This window comes from Lepidochelys kempii, chromosome 2, assembly GCF_965140265.1.
Source record: "Lepidochelys kempii isolate rLepKem1 chromosome 2, rLepKem1.hap2, whole genome shotgun sequence".
In the NCBI taxonomy this organism is placed as follows: Eukaryota; Metazoa; Chordata; order Testudines; family Cheloniidae; genus Lepidochelys; species Lepidochelys kempii.
In genome coordinates, this window is record NC_133257.1 from 87,637,651 (window position 1) to 87,661,436 (window position 23,786).

General features: G+C 39.0%; 1 protein-coding gene across 1 annotated transcript in view; it reads right to left on the bottom strand.

Annotated features, from left to right (window-relative positions):
* Positions 1–23,786, bottom strand: part of LAMA1 (laminin subunit alpha 1) — a 153,900-nt gene that overhangs the window by 85,026 nt on the left and 45,088 nt on the right. The window contains 9 exon segments of the mRNA XM_073331559.1: positions 2,379–2,552; positions 3,646–3,786; positions 8,522–8,682; positions 9,167–9,272; positions 10,325–10,503; positions 11,642–11,759; positions 13,034–13,123; positions 15,786–15,965; positions 18,033–18,275. Coding sequence (XP_073187660.1) covers positions 2,379–2,552; positions 3,646–3,786; positions 8,522–8,682; positions 9,167–9,272; positions 10,325–10,503; positions 11,642–11,759; positions 13,034–13,123; positions 15,786–15,965; positions 18,033–18,275 — 1,392 coding nt within the window.

Below are 23,786 nucleotides of genomic sequence, written 5' to 3' on the forward strand. Positions count from 1 at the left end.
ATAGATCTTCAGCATTCCTATTTCTTTTTTAAACAACATTTGGACCTTTTAGCCCTGATTCTGCTGTCACATACACCAGTAGAAACGGAGAATAGCCCCACTGAAGTAAATGGAGTTTCATCAGTAGAAGACTGGTGTGAGACCAGAATTTCACCAACCATTGAATTAGACAAAATGTATCTTCCAGCTAGGCACTTTTGGGTCATTATGCACAGGCACTGTGTAGTATAGCCATTTATTTCATCGCTGTATGAAGAACGTAATAAGGTCGAGGCACACAAAACCATTGTTTTAATATGGATGACTGGGTGTACTTGCCATAGTTTAATAAAATAAAATATCAAATAGATGTATGTGTCTGGTTTAATTACTTAAAAAGATATATTGTGAGAGGTTTTTTTATTTTGGTTTTTTAATAATTTATAAAAATTCCAGTTTCTGACAGAGACACTTTCAAATAGTATGTCCATAATTTGTTTCCAATTCCATTTTTTAAATATTAGTAAGGTGTTTTTTTCTGTTATTTTGTTTTTAGGTATAAAAGTGTCTTTTCAGCAACAGAGAAACTGCCTATACACAGGAAACAAGGAAACTGCCTACACACAAAATGCAGTCAAAACAGTGGGGTTTTGTTGGTTTTTCGTTTCCTCTTTCTTTAGCTTTCTTTCTTTTTCTTTGTTTCCCCATCACTGATTTATTTCAGTTTTAGAAATCTTATGTTGTTATTACAGGTGGGACTGATAGCAACATCTGTTATAAAGGTTGCCTGACACTTCCCATTATAAGACTCTGTTTTTAGTTGCTGATAATTTTGCCAAACTTTATCTGTTTAGGCAGAAATTTTACATGTTAGACATCTGCATCAGGTTGCCTTTTTTTATTTCAGTCAAAACACTTCAGCTGTTTCCAAGAATGAGGCGAGGGAAAAATATGCCATTTTGCCTACATCAGTTCTGGAGTCCTTTCATTTGAGGAGCTATAACATCCCCATGCACTGGAGCTGGGACTTGATATTTATCATGAAAATTGCAATTTTGGTCTCAATGTCTTATACCTACTCTAGTTATAAATTACCCACACAAAAAATTAGATAAAAAGTACATATTATTAAGGTTGCAAAGTCAAACACTCAAAAGTTAGGAAATGCCAGGATCAAGGTTCCCTGTGCAAACTTAATTTGGCCCCTTGTGTGTATGCAATTTTTAATTCCTATTGTCTTCACAAGACCTCTTGCATGAGTGCTTGACTTTGCAACCTTAATAACATTCTTTTAATATATTTTTGTTTGTGATTGCTTAGGTTTTTAAAAAGCAAACTGAAAAAACAGAAATTTCATCATGTGGAACCAAAATGATATTCATGATTAGGTTTGGCAAAATGTGTGTGTGTATATATATACATACATACATAAATAATTTTGACTGATAATATTGATGTTTCTTTTTAAGCATTTTTTATTTTTATAGATTTAAATTTTCACAGTTGGGTAATTGGGGGGGTCAGAGACCGTAATTATTTAATGATGGCAACAATGAGATTTTAAAAGTTAAAGCTTTATGATCATTAAAACACAAATTGTCAACATCACATGTCAAAATACACAAAGTAAAAAAATCTTAAATCGAACTATAATCAGCTCTCAAGCAGTATTTTGCTTACTGAGCCTATATGTAAATTTTGATTATTATCAATGGAAATTTTTTTCATTGGTGTGCGTGTGTACACGCGCGCAGTAAATCAACATTTACAGATAAAAATGTAATACTTCCAAATGTACACGATTCATCGGCAGGAACCTTTAGATCCACTTCACTGACCTCTAACATGTAATTTTCAATTGTTTTACATTACATGACAAAGTCTCTTTGGGAGAGGGAAGGTGGGTGAGGTAATATCTTTTACTGGACCAATTTCTGTAGGTGAAAGAGAGAAGCTTTCATGCTACACAGAGCTCTTCTCCTTCACCAACAAAGGTTAATCTAATGAAAGATGTTGTTACCTCACCCACCTTGTCTTTCTCATAACCTGGGACCCTGACGGCTGCAACAACACTGCAAACAAAGTGTCTATAGAACAATTACAGATTGCATGAAATGACAAACTACAGGTGACAATGTTTATTAAACAAACATTACAATTGAAAAATAATAACGTTCCATATTAAAAAAAAATGGAGAAACTAAAAAAAAGTTGTTGAACATATTTAGGTGAATTTACTGTGTATTCAGTGTTCATTAAAGGTGAAAACTTTCTTTTCAGTATTGATAGTTTACAACTACTGTTAATGAGCTACACAGAGCTTTTTAGAGCAATACGGCAAGAAAAAAAATATGAAGAGTCTGGACTAGAAGTCAGCTTCTTTTTACTTGGGAACTTACTTTATTTCCTAAGTATGGCTCAGGTGCTGACCAGTAATAAGTGGATTTCAGTATTTTCACAGCTGCCGTGTTGTTGACACTTATTTGATGGGGTCCAGCAAACTGGCCTTGTTGGGGCTCCAACCTCTTTTCAGTGTACAGATCAGTCACCAGCCACCCAGCCATATCTGACACCTTAGAAAAAGAAGAAAGCTAAATTAATGAAGTCAGACCTACATCACTGGGTAAGTCATCACTATATGTAAAACTTCACTTGTGACAGTAATACAAATATGAAGGGCCTGATTCTGCTCTTAGCTAAAGGGGTTTCTAGCCAGTGTTAAGCCGCAGACTTCATTTGGATTGGGACAGAATTACATCAGCGTAACTGAGTGCAGAAGCAAGTTCACTGTATTAAGAGTATAAACTGAATGAACAAATGATAATACTTTTCACTGATGTAGCACCTTGCATTCAAAGATCTCATTAACACTTGACAAGTACTGCACCCACAGTTAAATACAGGTCCATTTCCCCCATTTTACAAACAGATAGCTGAGGTACCAAAAGCTACTTGTCCAAGGACACAGAGGAAGAGTCAGGAATAGGAACCAGTTCTACTGAGGGGAAGAGTTATACACACACATTAGAATTTCGGTCAGTAGAAAGACAGAGAGATGTGGAGAGAGTTAAAAAGAATATGATGTATTTTCTTCTACTGTTTTTTTAGTACACAAAACTTTTGGTGCTAGATTTTGACTAATCCTGCAAACTACGCAAGGGATGAAGGTGGGGAAAAGAGTGCCCAAGGAAGTTGTTCCTCTCGTTGCACTTCTGCACGGGAGCTAGTGGCATTTATAGTCCTTTTATTCCCTTAGCAAAAAGACTGCATGAGACTGACATCTGCAGTTGCAGTAGGCTCCAATCAGCAGGAGTGTCAGGGCATGGTTTTGGCTCCCCTCTTCACCGCCCGGACAAGCTTTTCCACTGCAAGGAGAGTGAACACTGCTCTCTTTCAAAGGGTGTAGCAGGCACTACAATAGCCAGTAGTTCCAAAAGCACTGGGATTGAGTAGGGTATAATGACTCCAGCAGCTCCAATGGGGGCTGGGCTCCTTTATAGTCAGCAGACCTCAGGATTGTGATTTTACAGCCACAGTCCAGTCCTCTGTGTGGATTCCAGAATTTTCAGTGAGATGGGCTGTATGTTAAGAGGAAATCAGAAACACATTTCTGCAACTGCCTGAGGGAATCTTATGGAACATTAGGTCACCGTCATAGTAGTCTACCTGACTGATGGGCCATGCAAGGCTGTCACAGACATCAGAAACCCCAAAGCAGAAGCACTCCGTACAGCCCTGAGGATTCCTTTCTTGCAAATTGTAGAATCCTGGTTTGCAGCGGTCACAGTTTTCGCCGTCTACATTTTCCTGTGAATAACATTTGTTTTATATCAGCACTACATTGGTAGTAAATATTGTAGATTAGATGGAATTTAGGTATAACAGCATTCAGGAAGATATAAAACAAAGCAGACTTCAGCACACTAGGCATATGTTGAATAAGTCTCACTGAGCTTAAAACGAGAGCTGGTCAGAAAAATTCCAACAAAACACTGTTTTGCTGGAATTTCCTGATTTATCTAAATCAAAACATTCCACACAGATGATTCAATTTCAGCTAAGTTGCGAGAGAACCCAGACAGGTTTTGAAATCTCCCCACCAGCTCACCCATCTGGCTCCTTGGAAGTCCAGGTTTCCAGGGTTTGAGCCTCCAGGCAGCCCACCAGGTAGACTGCCCTTGAGTCGGGAACCCCAGGGCTTTCAGGAGCCATGGTTCCAGGAAAGCACACCGCATGGACTGCCCCAGAGCCAGGATCCATCCCACCATTGCCAAATTTCATGTGCTAAATAAACATCCCGACTTTCACAATAAGTCAAAAATCAAGCTAATCACATTTCAAAACAAGGCCAAAACAAGCCAATCCCTAAGAACCTCAACACTCTATGTGACTAGATCCCCCCGCCCTCCCCAGCATGCAGTCTGTGACTGTGGTAGGCCCGCTGTGCAACCCTGACTCTCTCCACCCCTTGCCCCTGCTTGCCCCTTGCCCCTGCTTGCCAGGAGCCTATCAAAAAAAAAGAAGCAACAAGCTACACGCCAACCAAGCAACAAGCTACCAGCCAAAAACTAGCCAATAAGCAATTCACAAGCCGATTAAGCCAAAACAAGCCCAATTTCTATGTCTTTTCCGCTGGTTTGGAATGTCTGCTTCATCCTCTTTTTTACAGAATTTTAGACATTTCGGTTTACATTCTGAATCAGAATGAAACCAAATTTTAGACGAAATAGAGTATCTCTGTCCAGTTCTACTTAAAACATCTGGAGCAGTCGGGATTTGAAATAATCAGCATAGAATTCATTCGGTATTCAGTCAAGAAATGCAGTGTAATTGAATTTTGGCATTACTGATGTAGGAAAAGAAATATGGTATGTATGGTATGAGAATGAGCATCTCACACCTGCAGCACAGGATTTGGGGCCTGATCCAGAGCCCAGTGAAGTCAATGGAAAGACTCCCACAGACGTCAGTGGACTTTGGATAAGGCCCAAAGATTTACAAAGTCGGACCATACTATGCACAAGCTATAAAAAGGTTGTGATTTTGGGCCACAGTAGAAAAAGCCAGTTTAAAACAAGAACTTTTTCAGTACCATAGCAACAGCACTGAACCTTACAAGACATCTGGGGTATTGCACTGATAATTGCAAGTGTTGACACATTGGGCCGGGTACTCAGCTGCCTAAAGAAATCCTTGGGTACAGTGTTCCCTCTAATTTTTCCCACAGATGTGCGGAATGACACATCACCTCCATATTGGTTCACATAAAATTCATGTGGCGGGGTGAGCCGAGGAGTTTGGAGTGCGGGAGGGGGCTCAGGGATGAGACAGAGGGTTGGGATGCGGGGGGGAGTGGAGGGGTGAGGGCTCCAGCTGGGGGTGTGGGCTCGGGGCTGGGGCCAGGGATGAGGGGTTTGGGGTGAAGGTTGCCCCAGGGCTACAACCAGGAGAGAGGACTCTCCCCAGCTCTCTCTCCCCACAGCAGCACCTGGGCTAGGGGGGAGAGGAGCCACTCCCTGCCGCGGCAGATCCAGGGCTGGGGCTTCAGGATAGGCACCTCTCCCCTGACAGGTCCGGGCCAGGGCTGGGCTGGGGCCAGGGCGCCTCTCCCCCAGCCACAGCAAGTCCTGGGCTGTGGGAGAGGCATCTCTCCTGCTGCAGCCTTAAGCAGCGCTTAATAGGCTGCTACGCAGCCACGCAGCTTAGAGGGAACTTAGCTTGAGTGGTGTAGAGCTGCCAGAGTTGCTTATACATAAGCTCTCCTCACAGCATAGGTGGTGCAGCTATGGCAAAAGGTCTATTTGTCAGGGCACCCCTATATCTCAATGATCCCCAGGCACCGGAACTGCCCTTTGGAGAATCATTTAAATATCTGCATTGATATGTTGGCAGTTAGCATAAAGTAGAGCAGCCCTGAGACTGATTGATTATACCATTGATTATCCCAGCAGTCACACCACTCCAGGACCCAGGTAGCATACAGCTGCCTTACAGCTACCTTAGCACACCACTTTCTCAACATGCAGCACATGTAGTTTAGTCAAAGCTCAAGAACTGGATCTGGGCTTTTATTTCTACTGTTTGCACAGACTTGTCATATGAAAAAGTCATTTTTATACATCCTACTGATGGAAACATGCTTCCAATAGTGAAAATATGGAAGATTCTTGTTCGCATTCTTCTCCCTTCACTCCCTACTATTTGTCAAGGAAGACGACTGCAGTAAATCCAGTTTGATATGCATGAGGTGTCATATACACAGATACTGGTATACTGTAAACTAGGATATAGCTTTGAAAGTGAAATCCTACTTGATTTTATATTAAATATTTTTATTTTAATTCCTTAATGTATTCCTATTGTATTTGTGGAACAGAGGACCCATTTTCCTCCCTTCAACTAAATTCCTATAGACCCTAAAAAAACACTGCTGAGCAATTTATTCACCATAGACAGACAATTTTTGTTGAAGAAACAAATAAAGAGTATTAAGTAACTCTGCCCTCAGCTACGCTAGTTAAATCCAGATTAACTCCATTTCTGTCAGTGGAGTCACTCCTGATTCCAGAATTACCATGGTATAACTGAGAACAGAATATGACCCTTTGTAGTCGGTATTTAGTCACTCACAACCCTCAGCAAAATGCCTGAGCCTCCTGTTGGCCAGATCACCACCTGTAAATTCCCATGGATATGAATTAGTTGTGTGAAGTTTTCATAACAAACATTCTAAAAAGGCATGCTGCATGCTTTTGTTACTAACCTATGCCACTGCTGAGTTTTGCAAACCTTAGGAAAACCCAGGGTGATTTTCAGGCCATTACTTTGATCCAAATGTGCAACTACCTTCTTACTGTCTGTAAAATTGCCAAACACAAGTGCTGAAAAATCATGAGACTGGCTTCAAAATCATGATTTTTTTTGTACAAAATAATAAATTCTGGTTTTTACATTGGGTTTCCATCTGGTTTCTGAGTCTTTTGGGTACATTTGGGTCACATTTTCAAGTTTTTCTCTATAAGCACGAGGGCTAGACATTTTGTTTTTTAAAATGAAAGCTGTGATACTTATCTATTTACATGACTCCAAGAGCTGGGCTGTCAAGAAAAATACAAAATATCACAAAGCTCCTGCTAAAACTGGAGGAGTTTGTCAATACTGTGTTTTCAGTCTCCGGGGAGTTAGAATGCAGTGGCCCTCCTCATCTCTACTTGTTTTCTGGGGCAGAAAACTCGTTCCTCTCACCCAGTTCTGGACCCCTGCTACTCCCAGTGCCCTTTGGCTAGTTGTCTGCTGCTCTCAGTGATCTAACTTTCCGAAGGCCACATGTTAAGTCCATTCCACCAATGCACAGAAAACACACCTGATTCTTGTCCAAATTTGAACCAGTTGACTTCATTGACTACATATGTTTTACTTCTGATTTATACCAGAGTAAAGCAGCCATTAGTGTTTCTTATTTAACTTGGCCACTAAAGCTGCTTCCTATTTGCAATCTGACTTTCTGTTTGTTCATGTGTTCAATGTTTTAGATCAGATAAATTATGCAAGAGGTCAGAGCAGCTTTACAAAAATTGTCATGTCAACCACTGTTTTGTTGTTTGCTTGTTTTTTGGCTAGTGTCATACCTGGCCAAAAGAAACAATTTGCTACCTTTGCTTGCTGAAAATTAAGTGTAACGTCTTCAAATATAAAAACTTTCACATCAAAGTTTTGCAGAAACCACATGTGCATGAAATTTAATGGGAAGTTACATTCACTGATATTACAAATTTGCATTTGCCCAAGAAAATAGTCTGCAAACCAGGTCTCTAATTTTTAAACATCATTTTACAGTTTATGTTTTGTAATTAAATAATTAAAATAAAATTAGTTTTTAGGTATAGGTCTCAATTTAATTTTTCAGAACTATTACAATTTTTTTTCAAATATATAGAAATACATAGTATAAATTAAATGTTTTCAATATATCCTTTAACTGCTCAATAAGAATGATAGGTTTCAGAGTAGCAGCCGTGTTAGTCTATATCCGCAAAAGGAAAAGGAGGACTTGTGGCACCTTAGAGACTAACAAATTTATTTGAGCATAAGCTTTCGTGAGCTACAGCATCCAATGAAGTGAGCTGTAGCCCATGAAAGCCTACGCTCAAATAAATTTGTTAGTCTCTAAAGTGCTACAAGTCCTCCTTTTCTTTTTAATAAGAATGATGTACTTTAAAGACCACCACCAACCTATCCACAAAACACACACACGTTGTTCTTATGCAGTCTGGCATTTGCTTTTATATGGAACTTTCTATCTGGAATATACAGAGTCATGCTACACAGCTTATCACAGCTTCTCTACGATAACAGAAATATGCTGCTAATTCTCATTCGAATCTCTGTCAGAAGGACAATGTTTAAATCGCAGTTACTTGCTATGAAAGTATGACATAATATACGACAAAAGTATGAAGTAATTTCCTTTATTAAAACTGCACTTACAAACCCAGCTACCGATTTCACAGTAAATCAAAGTGAGACTCAGCAGGTCACTTACCTTGCAAAGACAAGGTTCTGTGCAAGGGTCATCGCTAATGCTTCCAACCAGGCTGCAGTTACAGTGCACACAGCTTGGGTAGCCCTTGTAGCCAAATGCACAGCGATCACATTTTTCTCCTGTGTAACCTTCTTTGCATTGACACTGACCTGGCTGAGTCCCTTGAAATATAAAAATGATAATGAAAAAAAAAGAAGGATTAATAGAAAACTGGGGGTGAAATATGGAATAGTGGGAGAAGCAATGTAACTGTCTCTTTTATCAAGCTATACAGCTCTAGTCACATTTTGCACAGATAGCTGGGATATTACCAACCCCGTACATATTTTTTTCGTGTTAGAGTACTAGACCCACAGAACCTCTGCCAGGAAAAAAATCCACTGTATCAATTCACTGTTTGAACTAATATATGTAACAGTATTAGGCTCCAATCCTGTAACTTGTTATTAATGAGCAGAGGCCTCTACCCATGCACAAGAAGTTGCAGGATCAAGGCATCTTATACTCCTGTAGCATGTTTTATTTCCTGTCTTCCCTCCCTTTTTGGGTATTTACTGGCATTTTAATGTGATACCTTAACAGCACAATGTTTCCTCACCCTTGGGCACCTGAAGTTTACAGAAAAAGCATTTCATTGTCCCTTACCATGCTGAAGATCAGAATGATCATCATCCTTAATGCAGTCAGAACTCAGAGACCCAAATGGGTCACAGTCACAAGGATGGCAAGGGTTATCTTCATAGGGAGAAATCTGAAACAAATGGTACATTTTAACTGTCATATTTGTAAACTAATTAGTGGAAATAGTAAACATTCATCACTGTTTCTTGCCACTGAAACTAAACTAAAGCTTCATATAACAATGAGATTTTCTCTTTAATGGAGGTTAAATTTCTCTTTGAGAGCCATCCCCTTGCTTCAAGGTGGCTCAGGGCCAGACTAAGGCAATCTGGAACCATAAGCACACAAGTCATTTACTGGCTAAGAATCAGACTTAAGCCGGTATCTCTTCAATGCTCTTTAGAATAAGGAAGCAGGGGTACATGCAACATGAGACTTACTTCTCTCTGTGAAGGACTGTGCCTACTACCTAACTATACTTGAACTATACATGGCCTCCACTCACACCTGTGCTTGAGAACATAGACCTGAGCTCCCTAATGTGCCCCGTGGATGAACTTGCTGAATCAATGCCTTATCTGGAAAACAGAAAATTCCATACTGAGAAGAGTAAATGTCCTTGCTACAGGAGGTTACTCACTTGGCCACAGTACGTCCAGACGTAAGGAAACCTACCTAGATTGCTGGAAGTAAAACAAAATTAATTTTCTAGTGATGTTTATCCTTTTTAGCCAGATTGTAACAAATGTATCTATGTATCTGATGAATGAGGGCAGGGACAGAATTTCTACTTTAATACAACTGACTGGAAAGTCACTATAAGATATAAGATGTAGATGGGCCCAAAAAGAGCATATGCTATACATACTTACTAAATGAAATATTGAGAAGAATACTGTTTATTGCAATAGCTCATCACTTCTACAAGAATCACATATGACTATAAGAGTTATCTTTAATTACAAAGGAATTGGGACTATCCTTTCAACATGCTAGAGAATCAGCCTAAATTTACTCGGAAACTGCAAGACTGGTATCTGAGCTACGAAGTTAAGACTTTACAATTTTTAGTCACACTCTAAGTGTGGAAATTAAATTTAATAACATTCAATGGATTGAAATACGCATATGACGACATTTATTATTAATCAAAGCAATCAGCTGTAGTTTGAGAAATCTTACTTTATATGGCCGATAGTATCCATCAGCACAGATCTCACAGTTGATTCCAGTAGTGTGTTGAGTGCAGTTTATACAGACTCCACCTCCTATGAACTGTCCATGAATATTTATGCTCCTATTCTGATCTGCCACACCCTGGTTATAATAACAATCTTCTGCCTTGTTATGACAGTTGCACTCTAAAAAGAAATTGCAAAGAAATACATTTTTATTTACATTTTCTAACAGTTACAGCACATCCAAAATAAAAAGAGTAAAAAATACAAGTAGAACAGTAAAGCAATCCATGTCAGATGCTTTGCCTTGGCTGTGCTGTACAAAAACAGTAATACCCATTTATCTCATTCCTGGCCAGGTAACTTTTAAAACAATCACAGTGTTAGCAACATTTTTTTTTAATGGTGTTCTGTAGCTCACGTTAACCCAACCTTATCACCCCTCAGTGACATGTGTAATTACTAGTAAGTGTTCTTACATCTTTAGCATTCTACTTTACTGAAGACTATCAGCTTAATTCCTCTCCTCACTTATACCAGTGACTAATGCCACTGAAGTCACTAGAGCTACACCAGTGTAAAACATATTTAAGTGAGAGGAGACTTGGGCCTGTATACTAATAAAATATTCTACATCTCTAAATGCAGTTAGTCTCTAAAGGTTCTACTAGCCGGGCTGCTTCAACTGGAAAATGAACTATGCCTAATAGGCTCCTAAATGTCTGTGGCTTGCTCCAGGCATTAAAGATGTGAAGTAAGAAAATGTGGCTAACAAATCTTAGCAATGTGTGCCAATAGGCAACTATTGGGAGAGCCTATGCCATTTTATCAGACATTCAGCATAGTTTGCAATTTATTGGCCATTTAGATTGCTTTTTCAGAGTCTTCATGTTGTAAGAATGACTATGTTTAACTAAGACTGAATTAGGAATGTAACAATATTTAAGCAACAAGCAGCAGCCATAATTACCAATGTGAAAGTGTTAAATTTCATTGTAGCACAGTCAAACACTAAGTCTCTTCTGTCTGATCATCTACGAATGTCATTTCCGCAGCCTCAACATTATTATTGATCTATCGTATCTAATAAAATATTATTATTTCAAAGGAAATCCAAATTATTATCATCTTATGATTTTTGACCATACCTTCCACTTCTAGTGTGTGGTTTGTTTGTTTTTTCACTTTAAGAAAACTACTATTTCTAGTACCTGATCTAGTCATTCCATTGATTTCAGTGGGAACTGGATTAGGTCCTTATTGAACAAAACTGTCAACATTTACGGACCCATTAAGCACCCCAACTTTTGTAACTACTTACTCTCACATTTGTTGCCAGCAGAAATAGTTCCTGGTCTCCATTGATTTTGATGGTAACCAGGGCAACACTCATTACAGCTCTCTCCGCATGTATTATGTTCACACTGGCATTGCAGTTTCTAAAAAAGAAATTGTAGAAATTAAAAAAATAGGCCATTTACCAAGGTCCTGAAAACTCAACCGAGTGACTAATATCAAATCTACTCTACCACAGAATTTTAAATACCACAACTGTTTTGCAATTTTATAGACATGCTAGAACCCAGTCCGGCTACCTTTATTGATGTGAGAGGCCCTTCCTCAGGTATTTATCCTATCGGAGCAAGTCCTATCACTCTGCCATGTGAGAGCTGCAGGATCATGTCTTTAGTGCCTTTGCTACACTCAAAAGCATTGTTTAAATTTAGGCTCTAAGACAAAAAGAGTTCACTTCCAAACAAAGTGCATTACCTGAGAACAGTAAGTTTAGATAGCGAAGGGAAGAAAATTACAGCACGTAGACAGAATGAAGAATAAAAGAACATATTATAGGCCTGAATTTACAGCCCTTTACTCAGAGGAGTAGTTCTACAGAGTTCAGCATGAGTAAAGATTGCAAAACTTGGCCTGTAGCATATATATATATATATATATATATATAGCTTTACTCAAAGGAACCTTAAGATTAAATATGAAGTAATATTATCAGTGAACATTTTCTCTGTTGAAATTCCATATATGTGATTATCCAGCTGTATCAAAAAGTGAGCGGAAGAAGAGGACAAAAGGGAAAACATCTATATCTGCACTTATGATATTAACACCAATTCAAATTTTCTGTAGAAAATATGAAACAAGAGAACTGTGCTGGAGGGCAATTCTGCCCCTCATTTGTTCAAAAGTTATTAACTGGAGTGTCCTTCCCCATATGTACCTGAGGCTGGATTCTGTAAGTGTTCCTTTCATTGAACTCCCACTGAAGTCAATGAGAGTTCCACCCACAAAGTATTTAAAGGATCAAACATTAAGGGTTCAATCCTGCAAAGATTTAACCTGCGCAATTTTACTCATGTGAGTATTCCCATCAAAATCATGAGACTACTTACATGTGTAAAGTGCATAAGTATTTGCAGGATCAAGCTTTTAGGCCTCATTTCTGCAAGGTACTTAAGTGTGTGCCTAACTTTAATCAGACTATTACTCCCATTGATGTCAATCGGACAATTCACGGCTTTAAGTGAGGGCATGCTTAAAGTTAGGAACCTGCTTTAAATACCTGCTGAATCGAGGCCAGAATTTATATATGTTCCCTTCGATTTTCCCCACAATATCTTTCTCTCTCTCTCTCTGTGCAAAGAACTAAACTTTTTATTCAAAAGACTGTTTTGTGAAAATAAAAATAATTAAAGCATACCTTTGTGGTTTCATCCAGTGGGCAGCTTCGAGCATGGCCATAGCAAATACACATGCCACCAACAGAGATATCCTTTATTGAATAGTAATACTGGACAAAAATAAGTTTGAAAAGGAAGTGAGTTGGAAACATTTCAGGTTTCTCTTAAATTCTAAAGGACAATAAAATATCAATATTGTATTGATCTGAGAACAGATATGTTCCAAACAATTTGACATTGGATATCTGAAACCTGGGCAAGCTTGCCATTTTGCAAATTTTTAGATCTTTTTCCCTGTAGTCTTTATTAAATTAAGAGACAAATTCTAATTATGGATAAGCATGCACAACTCCTTGATTTCAATGGTTCTTTGCACTTGTGCCTTAGCCAGAATATGACTTCAAAAATCCACTTTTGCCATGAGGGATGTCAGATGACCTAACAGAATGTTTTCTGGGTAGCAACATAACAACCTGTAGACTTGAATTTTAATTTAATTTAAATCCTGGCATTGTATGTTCTCAAAACTGGGGATTCCCAACTTTCATTCAAAACCTACTCATGAACTTCCCTCACACAAGCTCTGAGCTGCTAGTTTTGATGTACTGTATTGCTCTGCTCAAATGTTTAGCTTAAGGAACAGTAGGACAGCGAAGTACCAGATGCTGTGTGTGATGATGTGTATAAGCCCCATGTATCTGGACAGCAGGGAAGGAATTAATTTTCAGAACAAGAAAGAGGCAGGATATGATGCAGCTGGGTTCAATTACAGCTTCAGTGTAAGCACGTTTGGCAGGCACTTCACAGGGATTGTGAATAAGGTCTTTCCAAGAGTTCTGGGGAAAGGGTTCAAGACACTCAAGTCTAAGGCCCCTAGAGGCTGCTGGGACAGACGCAGTAGGTGCTCTGTGTGTACAGACCAGTTTACTGACAGGTTTTTTTGATTCTCTGAAAGGAGCTGGAGCAAGCTAGCTCCTTTTCTTCTTTCTTTCTTTGGTCTGATCTGCAGAAAGGCCTCAGTGACTTCAGTTGAACAGAGACTCCTTACACTATAAGGGGACAGTATACCTCTATAGTCTATTGCCTAAATACCAACGCTAGGAGCCTGGGTAATAAACAAGAGGAATTGGAATTGCTCATTTATTATCTTAAATTCGATCTAATTGGTATTACTGAAATCTGATGAGATGATTCACACAATTGGTATGTTAAAATCAATGGTTGTAACTGTTTAGGGAGTATTGAGTGAGCAAAAGGCGGGGGCTTTTAGTCAAAAATAGCATTACCTGTTTCTGAGTCACTGATCACTCAAAAAAAATAATGTTGAATGAGTATGGATCAATATCTTAACAGCTAAAGCGCAAAGATATTAGGTGGTATCTGCTAAAGACCACCAAATCATACTTGGGAACGGGATGACCGCTCCTTATGCGCCTATTTATAATGTGTAGGGGAAAAAGAGTATGAGATCATAGCAGACTTCATCTGGAGTGACATATGCTGGAGGTCTCAAGCTGCGAGTACTAAACACCCTGGGAATTTCTAAACATTATAAATGACAATTTCCTAACTCAGAAAGTATTGCAGCCAACATGGTGGAATGCTCTGTTAGACCTTGTCCTAAGATAAAGAGGAACAGAACTAAAAATTAGTGGCACTGCCTTTTCTCTCGCTACAACCTGTGGGATTGTAGCTTTTTGGGCATCTAATAAAGTGTTCTTAAATGGTTCTCAATTATCATTCACATTTTCCTGATTAAATTCTTCTTCCCAGCTTGACTCATAATTGTTTTCACCTTTGTGAAATTGGCCCCATTAAAGCACCAAGTATATGTATTACTGGTCTAGACTTGATTCTGTTTGCACAGTACAAATGTTTATTGGAGATACTCTCCACATTCCCCTCCCCTCAACAGATGAGGCCCTCCATGCTGTATAGTCACACAAACAATCAAAAGACTTTAGCAAGTGAATACATTAAATCATTGATGTTTTACCCAATGTGTCATGGTCAAATAAAGAAGGGGAACAAACAACTAAATTATAAAGAAGAAAGGGACTCACTAGTTAATTTGTATACTACTGCATCCAGTTAAACTTCACAGGCAGCGTGCCCTAGTCAGTGAACTTACTCTTGGCTGCGTCCCTGACTCCCTGTGAGGTCTTGAGCAAGTCACTTCAACCTCTTTGTGTCTCAGGGAAGTGTAAAATAGGGATGTTGTGAGGATCAGATAATATTTCCAAGTTCTATATAAATGGTATATATTAATATTAATAAATACCCTTGGGCTTAAAGACAAGTTGGCAAAAGGATCCATCCACTAGACAGCACTGTAATTCACACCGGGTTCTGTTTTCTAGTAATATATTTCATGTATCAACACATTAGCAACTGAAATACTTAATACACCAAAAATTACTGTACACTAACATGAAATGTAACTCATATATTTACTTTTTGCCTAAAGTGACATTTTCATCAAATAAATCACATATTTACCTTTGCTGATGAAATGTTAGCAATGCTACCTCATGGTTAGTAGCTAAATGGCAATTCATCTGAAGGAAAAAAACAGCTTTGAAAAATCTTTCTTGGGAATAGCTGTCCCCTGCAGGCAATGTAGTAACATTACAGAGAAGGCAACGTTTACTTAACAACCTCATGAAATCTTACTTATCGTGAATGTTGAGGTTCAAGTCCTTCATCAAGACGGACAGTATTTAGCCTTTACTGTCCGGTGTGGTGAACCATAGATACAAAAGATCAGCTTACCCTTCTGGTAACAATGGGATCAAGGTCTTTAGGATCATGGTGGCTAAGAGTCATGAGGTCAGCATTAAGGGTTCTAATACGTTGCAGGCGAAGACGGATGTATCGTGCAGAGGTAAATTCCAACAGCGTTTGCGAAGGATCATCAGCACTAGGTCTACCATTGATCAATGAAGTGTGAATCTAGAGAGAGGGACTGACTTCACTATATGCTTAATTATAACCCAGTTATGATAAAAAAAAAAAACATCTTTCTGTCAAGACTTAAAAACCCACAAACAAAATGGGGTTATTGGGTACAATGTATCAGAGATATCAAATCAATTCTGCATACTGTTCGCAATTTCAGTATTAATAATATTAACTGCCTGATTTATGAGTCACATCCTCCTGGAACCACCATTCCCAGAATCCAATGTCTATAGGGCACTTTTGGTGGGACTTCTGCAGGGTCAAAAGAAAGGGGTGGGAGAAGGAGCATGCTGAAGATCATTCCTTGCCTTCTATGCACTAGTCTGGATCTACTAGATCTGGGACCCTTCTGCTCACAGATGTGGAAGACACTCTGACAATGAGAAAGGAGTACAGAATTTATCCCTCACAGAATGTCTCTTGTGCAATTTGTAAAGATTTATATGGTAAGATGTAAAACTAGCTGTTCACTTTTTCATAACTAATTTGGTTTATTAGCTGTGTTCTCTTTATATGTATATTTCCTCATACACAGAGGTTTTTTCTCCTATATTTTCTCTTTTAGTTATATTTTTAGTTTTGTCTAATGCAGCAAAAAATGTTTCAACAGAAAAATTTTTTTAAAAAAATATTAATTCTGTAATAAGGGAATATATGGGCTTTCTGATAACCTAGCCCACCAATTAAAGTTTCTCGGTGTGTCCAGAGTAACAGCCGTGTTAGTCTGTATTCGCAAAAAGAAAAGGAGTACTTGTGGCACCTTAGAGACTAACCAATTTATTTGAGCATAAGCTTTCAAGAGCTACACGAAAGCTTATGCTCAAATAAATTGGTTAGTCTCTAAGGTGCCACAAGTACTCCTTACACGAAAGCTTATGCTCAAATAAATTGCTTAGTCTCTAAGGTGCCACAAGTACTCCTTTTCTTTTTGCGAATACAGACTAACACGGCTGTTACTCTGGACACACCGAGAAACTTTAATTGGTGGGCTAGGTCATCAGAAAGCCCATATATTCCCTTATTACAGAAGTAATATTTTTTTAAAATATTATTTAATTTTTTTTTTCTGTTGAAACATTTTTTGCTGCATTAGACAAAACTAAATTGGTTAGTCTCTAAGATGCCACAAGTACTCCTTTTCTTTTTTCGGTGTGTCCAGTTTCACCCATTCTGGACAGCCCTATGATAAATACTTGATTCAAATATGCTTGACTTAAAATCACCCAAGGCTCATCAGGTTTTCTTTCACTGTGGGGGCCAAAACTGGGATTTCAAATGTGAAAAAGGCAATGTTTGTAAAACTTCAATCCTTAATTGTGCGTACTCCAATTTTATTTTAATCTAGAAGATTAGAAGAGAATTTACTGGTTTCTACTAAACAAAGGGTTATTAGCAACCTCCATAGGCCAAGACTGGGTTTATTACCACATAAGGAGGACTTGTCACAATAGACTAACCACCGATTTTAATGCATCATTTCATTATGTTGCTGCCTCTCTGAAATAAATTACATAAGTACCATGAATAGTCTTGGTTAAAGAAAGAACAATCAACAGTGAGCCTGCACAATGCACAGCTCTTTTAATTATGCTCTGTCCCTGAAACAATGCCAGGGCTTGTTTTCCAATTCCAGCTGTGCAGAGCAGAGCATTTCAGACAGCATTTGCAGCTTTATCTTACAAAACCAGGTGCTCCTAAATAAGAGATGTTCTTTTTTAAATTAAACACCTGGATGTACATAAAGTCTCTATGCTTTATTCTTTCAAGATAAAGTACCTAATTCACAATTAGTAGCCATAATCAAATTATGTGAAGAGAGACATCAAAGAGTTTATAACTAGAATACGCAGAGCCAAAGATATTTTTTCCTCACATTGTTTTAAGTTGTTATATTGGTAAATGAAACAGAGATACTATCATTAAAGGCATCATAACAATCCAAAGCATCTGACAATGTTGGAAGGCATAAATTGTGCAACTGTAATTTAAAATTTCTGAAACTTGCAATTAGTCCTCATTCATGCTCACAAATGACAAGTGCAAAAACAGACAGCATACCTCTCCATGTTCTAATGGAACTAGCCTGGAATAATAAGAGGTGCAGATCACTTCGTCATCTCTCTTGTAAGTAGGAGGCCCAAGTCTTGGTGTTACATTATAACGAGTTAAGCACTCTGTGTCACTAATTGCATAATACTGCCATGGTTTGAACTCCGTGCCATCCACTGAACGTTCCAAAATCCAGTTTCCAGGTCGGGGAGCATTAGCAGCTTTGATTATGACATATGCAACTTGAAAGATCTAAACAAAATTCAAGCAGAAACTTTTAACACTTGATACTACCATAAAAAATAAGCACCAAGTGGTCAATTTGGTTGTGAAATGAACATTTTAAGAAGTTTATGTATTTTGCCTGGGAATTCAGTAACATTTGCTAGGAGCAACTTTGAATAAAGCTTTCAGTACAAATATTTGACAAAAATCAACACAATTTGTCATTGGTTTTACGAGAAGTGCGAATCACTTTGTTGCAAAATTCTAATATCTGACCCATGCAGAAAGTGACCAGATATATTTATTGCATCATTTTATGATACTGAGTTGAAATATTTTTTTGATCCATAGTAGCTCAGGAATAGCTGGATATGTTTCTCACAGCTTTGGTGGCATCCACTCTCTACAGTGAATTTTTCTGAGCATATGCAGATGGGACACCATTATTTTAAATTTGTCTGGTGACATTAATCCACTCAGTAAAAAGTGTTTACACTCTGTTCAGTTTTTAAAGCCCTGTATGGAAGCTCTTCTGTGCATTTCCTCCCAAATATTTTCATCCTATGGTGCATCTGCAGATATATTACAGTAGATGTGAAGTCATTTATGCAATATCCTTATCTAAACAGAAGCACTGAAAGGTAAATAAATAAGATTGTAAAGTACAAGATGAGCAATACACATATGGCATCATGCCCCTACTCAGACTAAGAATGGCAAATCGTTATAGATTTTGCATCTTAGTTTGAACTATTTCTTACGGGTTTATACTCAAAGCCAGATCCTCAGATGCACTACAGCAGCATTCAGCACACTTGAGAGAAAGGAGGGGAAGGGGAGAGGCGGCTTTTTATACCACCTTTCCAGCCCTCAATCCTGTGGACTGCCAGGAGCCAAACCAGTCCCAAGTGCAAGTTAGAGCAGGCTTACAGCTAACTTGTGCCAATGGATAACGGCTCCAAAGGATCCACTCCGTCAGCCAGGATCACTAAGTACATCGGGTCTAGTTCCACCGCACCCTGCTCACACCACAGTACTTCCATCACCCCTCTTCCACTCCAGAATACAGCCTAAATGCATTAATGCATAAATTAAGTTTTTGAAGGTTGATAAGATAGTTGCCAATAGTTTAATGTTCTCTCTATGTTACAAAGTCACAGTAAGACAGAAAAAAAACCCGTTATTTAATCACTATGTGGGCAATTTAGTCAACTGCTTTTGAACACTGCCCCCACTCCCAAACTGTTTTTCAGGTGCCTCTCTCTCATATATCTATATTTGGTTGGAGTGGGGGGTGTGGGAGAGAAAATAATTTTGGCCAAAATGGAGCAGTTCATACCCGCCAATGCTAAACTAGTAATAAAACAAATTTGATCAGGTTTGCTTTGGGTGTGAATATCTTCTTATACCTTGATACCCACTGGACCGGATTCTTTTCTCCTGCACACCGGTTTTACTCTTTGGGCCAGATACTCATCAGGTGTAAATAAGCGTACTTTCACTGGCTTCAGTGGAGCTTAAGATGCTATTTTGCGCCAACAAAGAATCTGGACCACTGACTTCAGTGGAGTTAATTGTGATTTGCATTGGTGTCAGCAAGAAGAGAACCATGATCATGGCTCATAATTAGTAAGAGAAAAATCTACAGAGTTTTAAACCCTCTCTCCTACAGTACAGTTTTAAAAACCAAACAAAGTCAGTGATTACCAAGAATATAAGGCTCTATATAAGAATATAAGGCTCCTAGTCCATTGAAGGGTCCCATTTGAAAATGTTATTTGCTACCAACAGGCTCCTGCAGTGAAAATCATATACTAACATCTCCTTTCAGCTTGCAAGGGAACGGAAATTGAGCAGAAGCTGAATTGGGCAACTTCAGTGTTCCATACACAGCAGCCTGATTCTGATCATACACTGATTTTATCCTGATATAATGGACATCAATGGAGTTACACCTGGTGTATGTAAAAGGAGAATCAGGGGTATTAGCACTTAAGTCCTTGTCTGCTCCAACTTAAGTCCATAGGAGTTTTGCCATTTATTTCAGTGGGTACAGTATAAGTCCCTGAAAGGGAATTTTTGATCACTTTAGAAGACAAACAAAACTTCAAGGGTTTTGTGGACTTATCCTGAGAGTTGCAGAACATCCACAACTCCCTTTGAAGTCAATTAAGTTGCTCCAATGAGTAAAGGCTGTAGATTGGACCCCAAATTTGTTTGTAACTATAAAAAATGATATTCACTCCCTTTGCTTTACTTGAAACCCATTATACTTTTCTTTTTACTCACTGTTGGCTATAGTCAACTAAACTGCCTCTTTGCTTATTACACGGTTGGCTGAACAACAAATGAGCTACTTTTGATTACACAGGGTTTTTTCTAAACCTGTTATAGTCTCGCCAAACTGCAGCTGATGTGGCTAGTTTTAAATCCAGTTTCAACAAGCAACAATAACAAGTTACCCTTCATCACACTAACTACAGTCACTGCAATGGGAATGCAAATAAATAATATTACAAGAATATGCAAGTTTAATCTATTTTGATTATGAAGTTTCTTGAGGGGGCTCAGTCAAGCAAAGGAATTTTCACAGGGGTTATGAACTTATATTGTTCACTGTAATAAAGTGCATGTTATTTAAAGTCAACACTTTGAAACGTGGCAGCTGATTTTGGGTGCCATACTTGAGACCTCAGGGGCCTGCTTTTCACAGGTCCTGAGTGCCCAGAAGTCCAGTTGACCTCCATAAGAGCTTAGGATGTTTGACACCTCTGAAAATCAGGCACAAGACATCTAAAGTTGGGCATCCAAAAATGGAAGTACCACAAAAAAACTGGATGGTTTTGAAAATGTGGTTGCATATGCAGAGTCAGCCTATGTGTTCCTCTCCCAATCTTTCTCCATTGGAGCGTATGGGTTTCACTCCATGTAAACACATAGTGTAATCCACATACCTTCTGGGTGTGGTGTTCTGCCCTAACTAGTGGCACCGAGACCCCTGAGAGAGAGAGAGAGAAAATGGGTCTGCTCTACAGCCTTAGCTAAGAGGCAGTTGACTTTCAGCTCACGTGGTAGAGGCTCATGCACTAAGCTCCGGAGGTCCCAGGTTTGAGCCCGCCTGCCAACGACCACGGTCTGTCGGTATTACAAGTGTGGGCTCATCCAGGATTTCAACTGGGAAGTCTCTGAAGCTCAGGGCGTGCTTCCTCAGCTACGGGAAGTATGTAACCCACACATCTCCTGGGTGTGGTGTTCTGCCCCATCTAGTGGCACAGAGACCACTTAGCAAGAGAGATAAAGTGAGTCTGTTCTACAGCCTTACCTAACAGCCAGTTAGCTCCAGAGGCCCCAGGTTCGATCCCTACCGCCGATGACCGGGGTCTGTCGGTGTTACCATAGCACTCAAATAAATAATTCTATGGCCTGTCCCCTGCCCTGCCCTCACCTCTATTCTGTCTTCCTAAGTGAATTCAGAGGACACAAAACATCAACAACACAGGAAAACTTGGCCGCTTTTTAAAAAAAGATTTTTAACTGAATTCTTAATGAGAAATATTTGTATTAAATATCGTAACAGAATGCAATGCCATACTGTACATTTTTATACCATCTTGATATTTATATATCTTTGCTTCTTAAAATATGATAACCAAGGGCAGGAGTGCTCCTGCTACCCCTGTCTGCATCGAGAGGCTGCCTCCATAGCACTGTTTCCCCCTCACTGAAACTCTGTGGATGCCTCTCCACTGGGGATTCATAGAGAAGGGACGACACAAATTTTTCAAGTTAAGGCTGGCTCAGGGGACCGGCCACACTCTGAACCACCACCCAGATTTGAAATCTGAGAGTTAATACAGATCCAGCTGCTATTGAGCAGTCATGAGACATCCAGTCATTGCCGCATAGTTCCTATAGAGGCTGTGCTGCCAGGGAGAAGCATGAATGAAGCATCACACAGACACATTCATCTATATGGACATCTTCAGTGTCCACAGATGTGTGTGGTCCCATCCCTGCAGAACCTCAACATCCAGAGGCTTGTGAGGCCTGAGGCTCTCTAGTCTCTGCAAACACTCCCCACTCCCAACTTGAGTGGCTACTATACTGCAAACTCTGTAAAATGAAAAAAGAAAAGGAGTACTTGTGGCACTTTAGAGACTAACCAATTTATTTGAGCTCACGAAAGCTTATACTCAAATAAATTGGTTAGTCTCTAAGGTGCCACAAGTACTCCTTTTCTTTTTGTGAATACAGACTAACACAGCTGTTACTCTGAAACCTGTAAAATGAAAATAATTTTATACAATTCTCAGAATATTTTCCAGCAAGATTTTTTTATTTTATTAACTCTTAAGGTTAACAACACTGCTGGTGATTTACAAGCTTCCGCACATACCCTTTCAATCATTCTGTGTCTACTAATGTCTCATGATAAACTAGTTTGCACAGCTGTGCTGTGAGAGCTAATCATTTGCGCATTTTAATTTGACTTTGCAACTTTCCCAGAACTGATTTCCTCACTGGACTACAAGGGTAAAAAGGGCAAGCCAAAGCAACTTAGTGATCCCCAGGCAACTATGGATTGGAAAGTGTCATTTTACATGCATTCAGGACCCAGGGCAAAGACCAAACAAATAACCTTGTACTAAAAAGAGTCACAAGTTTGTAGATGCAATAAGCCCTAAGGACCTTATCACTAATTTCTGTTTTGCTTAGCAATTCTCCAAAATTGCCAGCAACTGTTGGTATTATTTGTTTCCCTAAACACAGACCCAGCTGGATGAGGTGCATTTTCATTCTTTAAACAGAATTATTGCCATTTTTAAACTAAAAAGTAAACTTTTACCAACCTAATCCTCATGCAATTTTGCACATTCCACAGCTCAGGAGAGCGAGAGACTAATTGGACTGGCAATAGCCAATGCAGCAGATGCTATTTGAACTTCCTCCAGAGATTTTTGCTCTAAAATCCTGACTTGTTCCTTTCTCTGCAAGTTTAGCTCCAGGCCTCTATTGCATAAGAACTCCCAGTGGTGCAGTAGTTTTCTGATTTGCATAAATGGAGACTACTGCAAAACGAGGCCACAAAGCCCTATTTCTTTTGTAACCAAAAGTACTTGAGCCCCACAAACCAGAAATGAAAGACTAGTATAAAAGATTAACCTAACCTGGGCAATTCTGATGTCCCCAAATTTCAGGAGTCTTCTATTGGTTATATAAACAGGGACCAGTTGGAAAGTTCAAATCTACTTCCTAATCCAAACTTCACCAGATTGTGCCAATTCACTCCCAAAAAGTGAATATTAAGACACTCTACTGAATTTCAGGATCTTATTAACTGTCCTTTTGCATATCCTGCTAAAACCACAGTAGTGTGATGCCTACCACATAATGCACAAGACTGCACAATAAATGAGCCCTGAAGTATGCACTCGATTTTGCAGACTGGTTCCTACTAGTCTTAATAAGTTATTTTAAATCTTCCCTTCAGGGTAAGAGCACAGAAACATGTACCTTGAAACTCCAAAAAAGGGAATT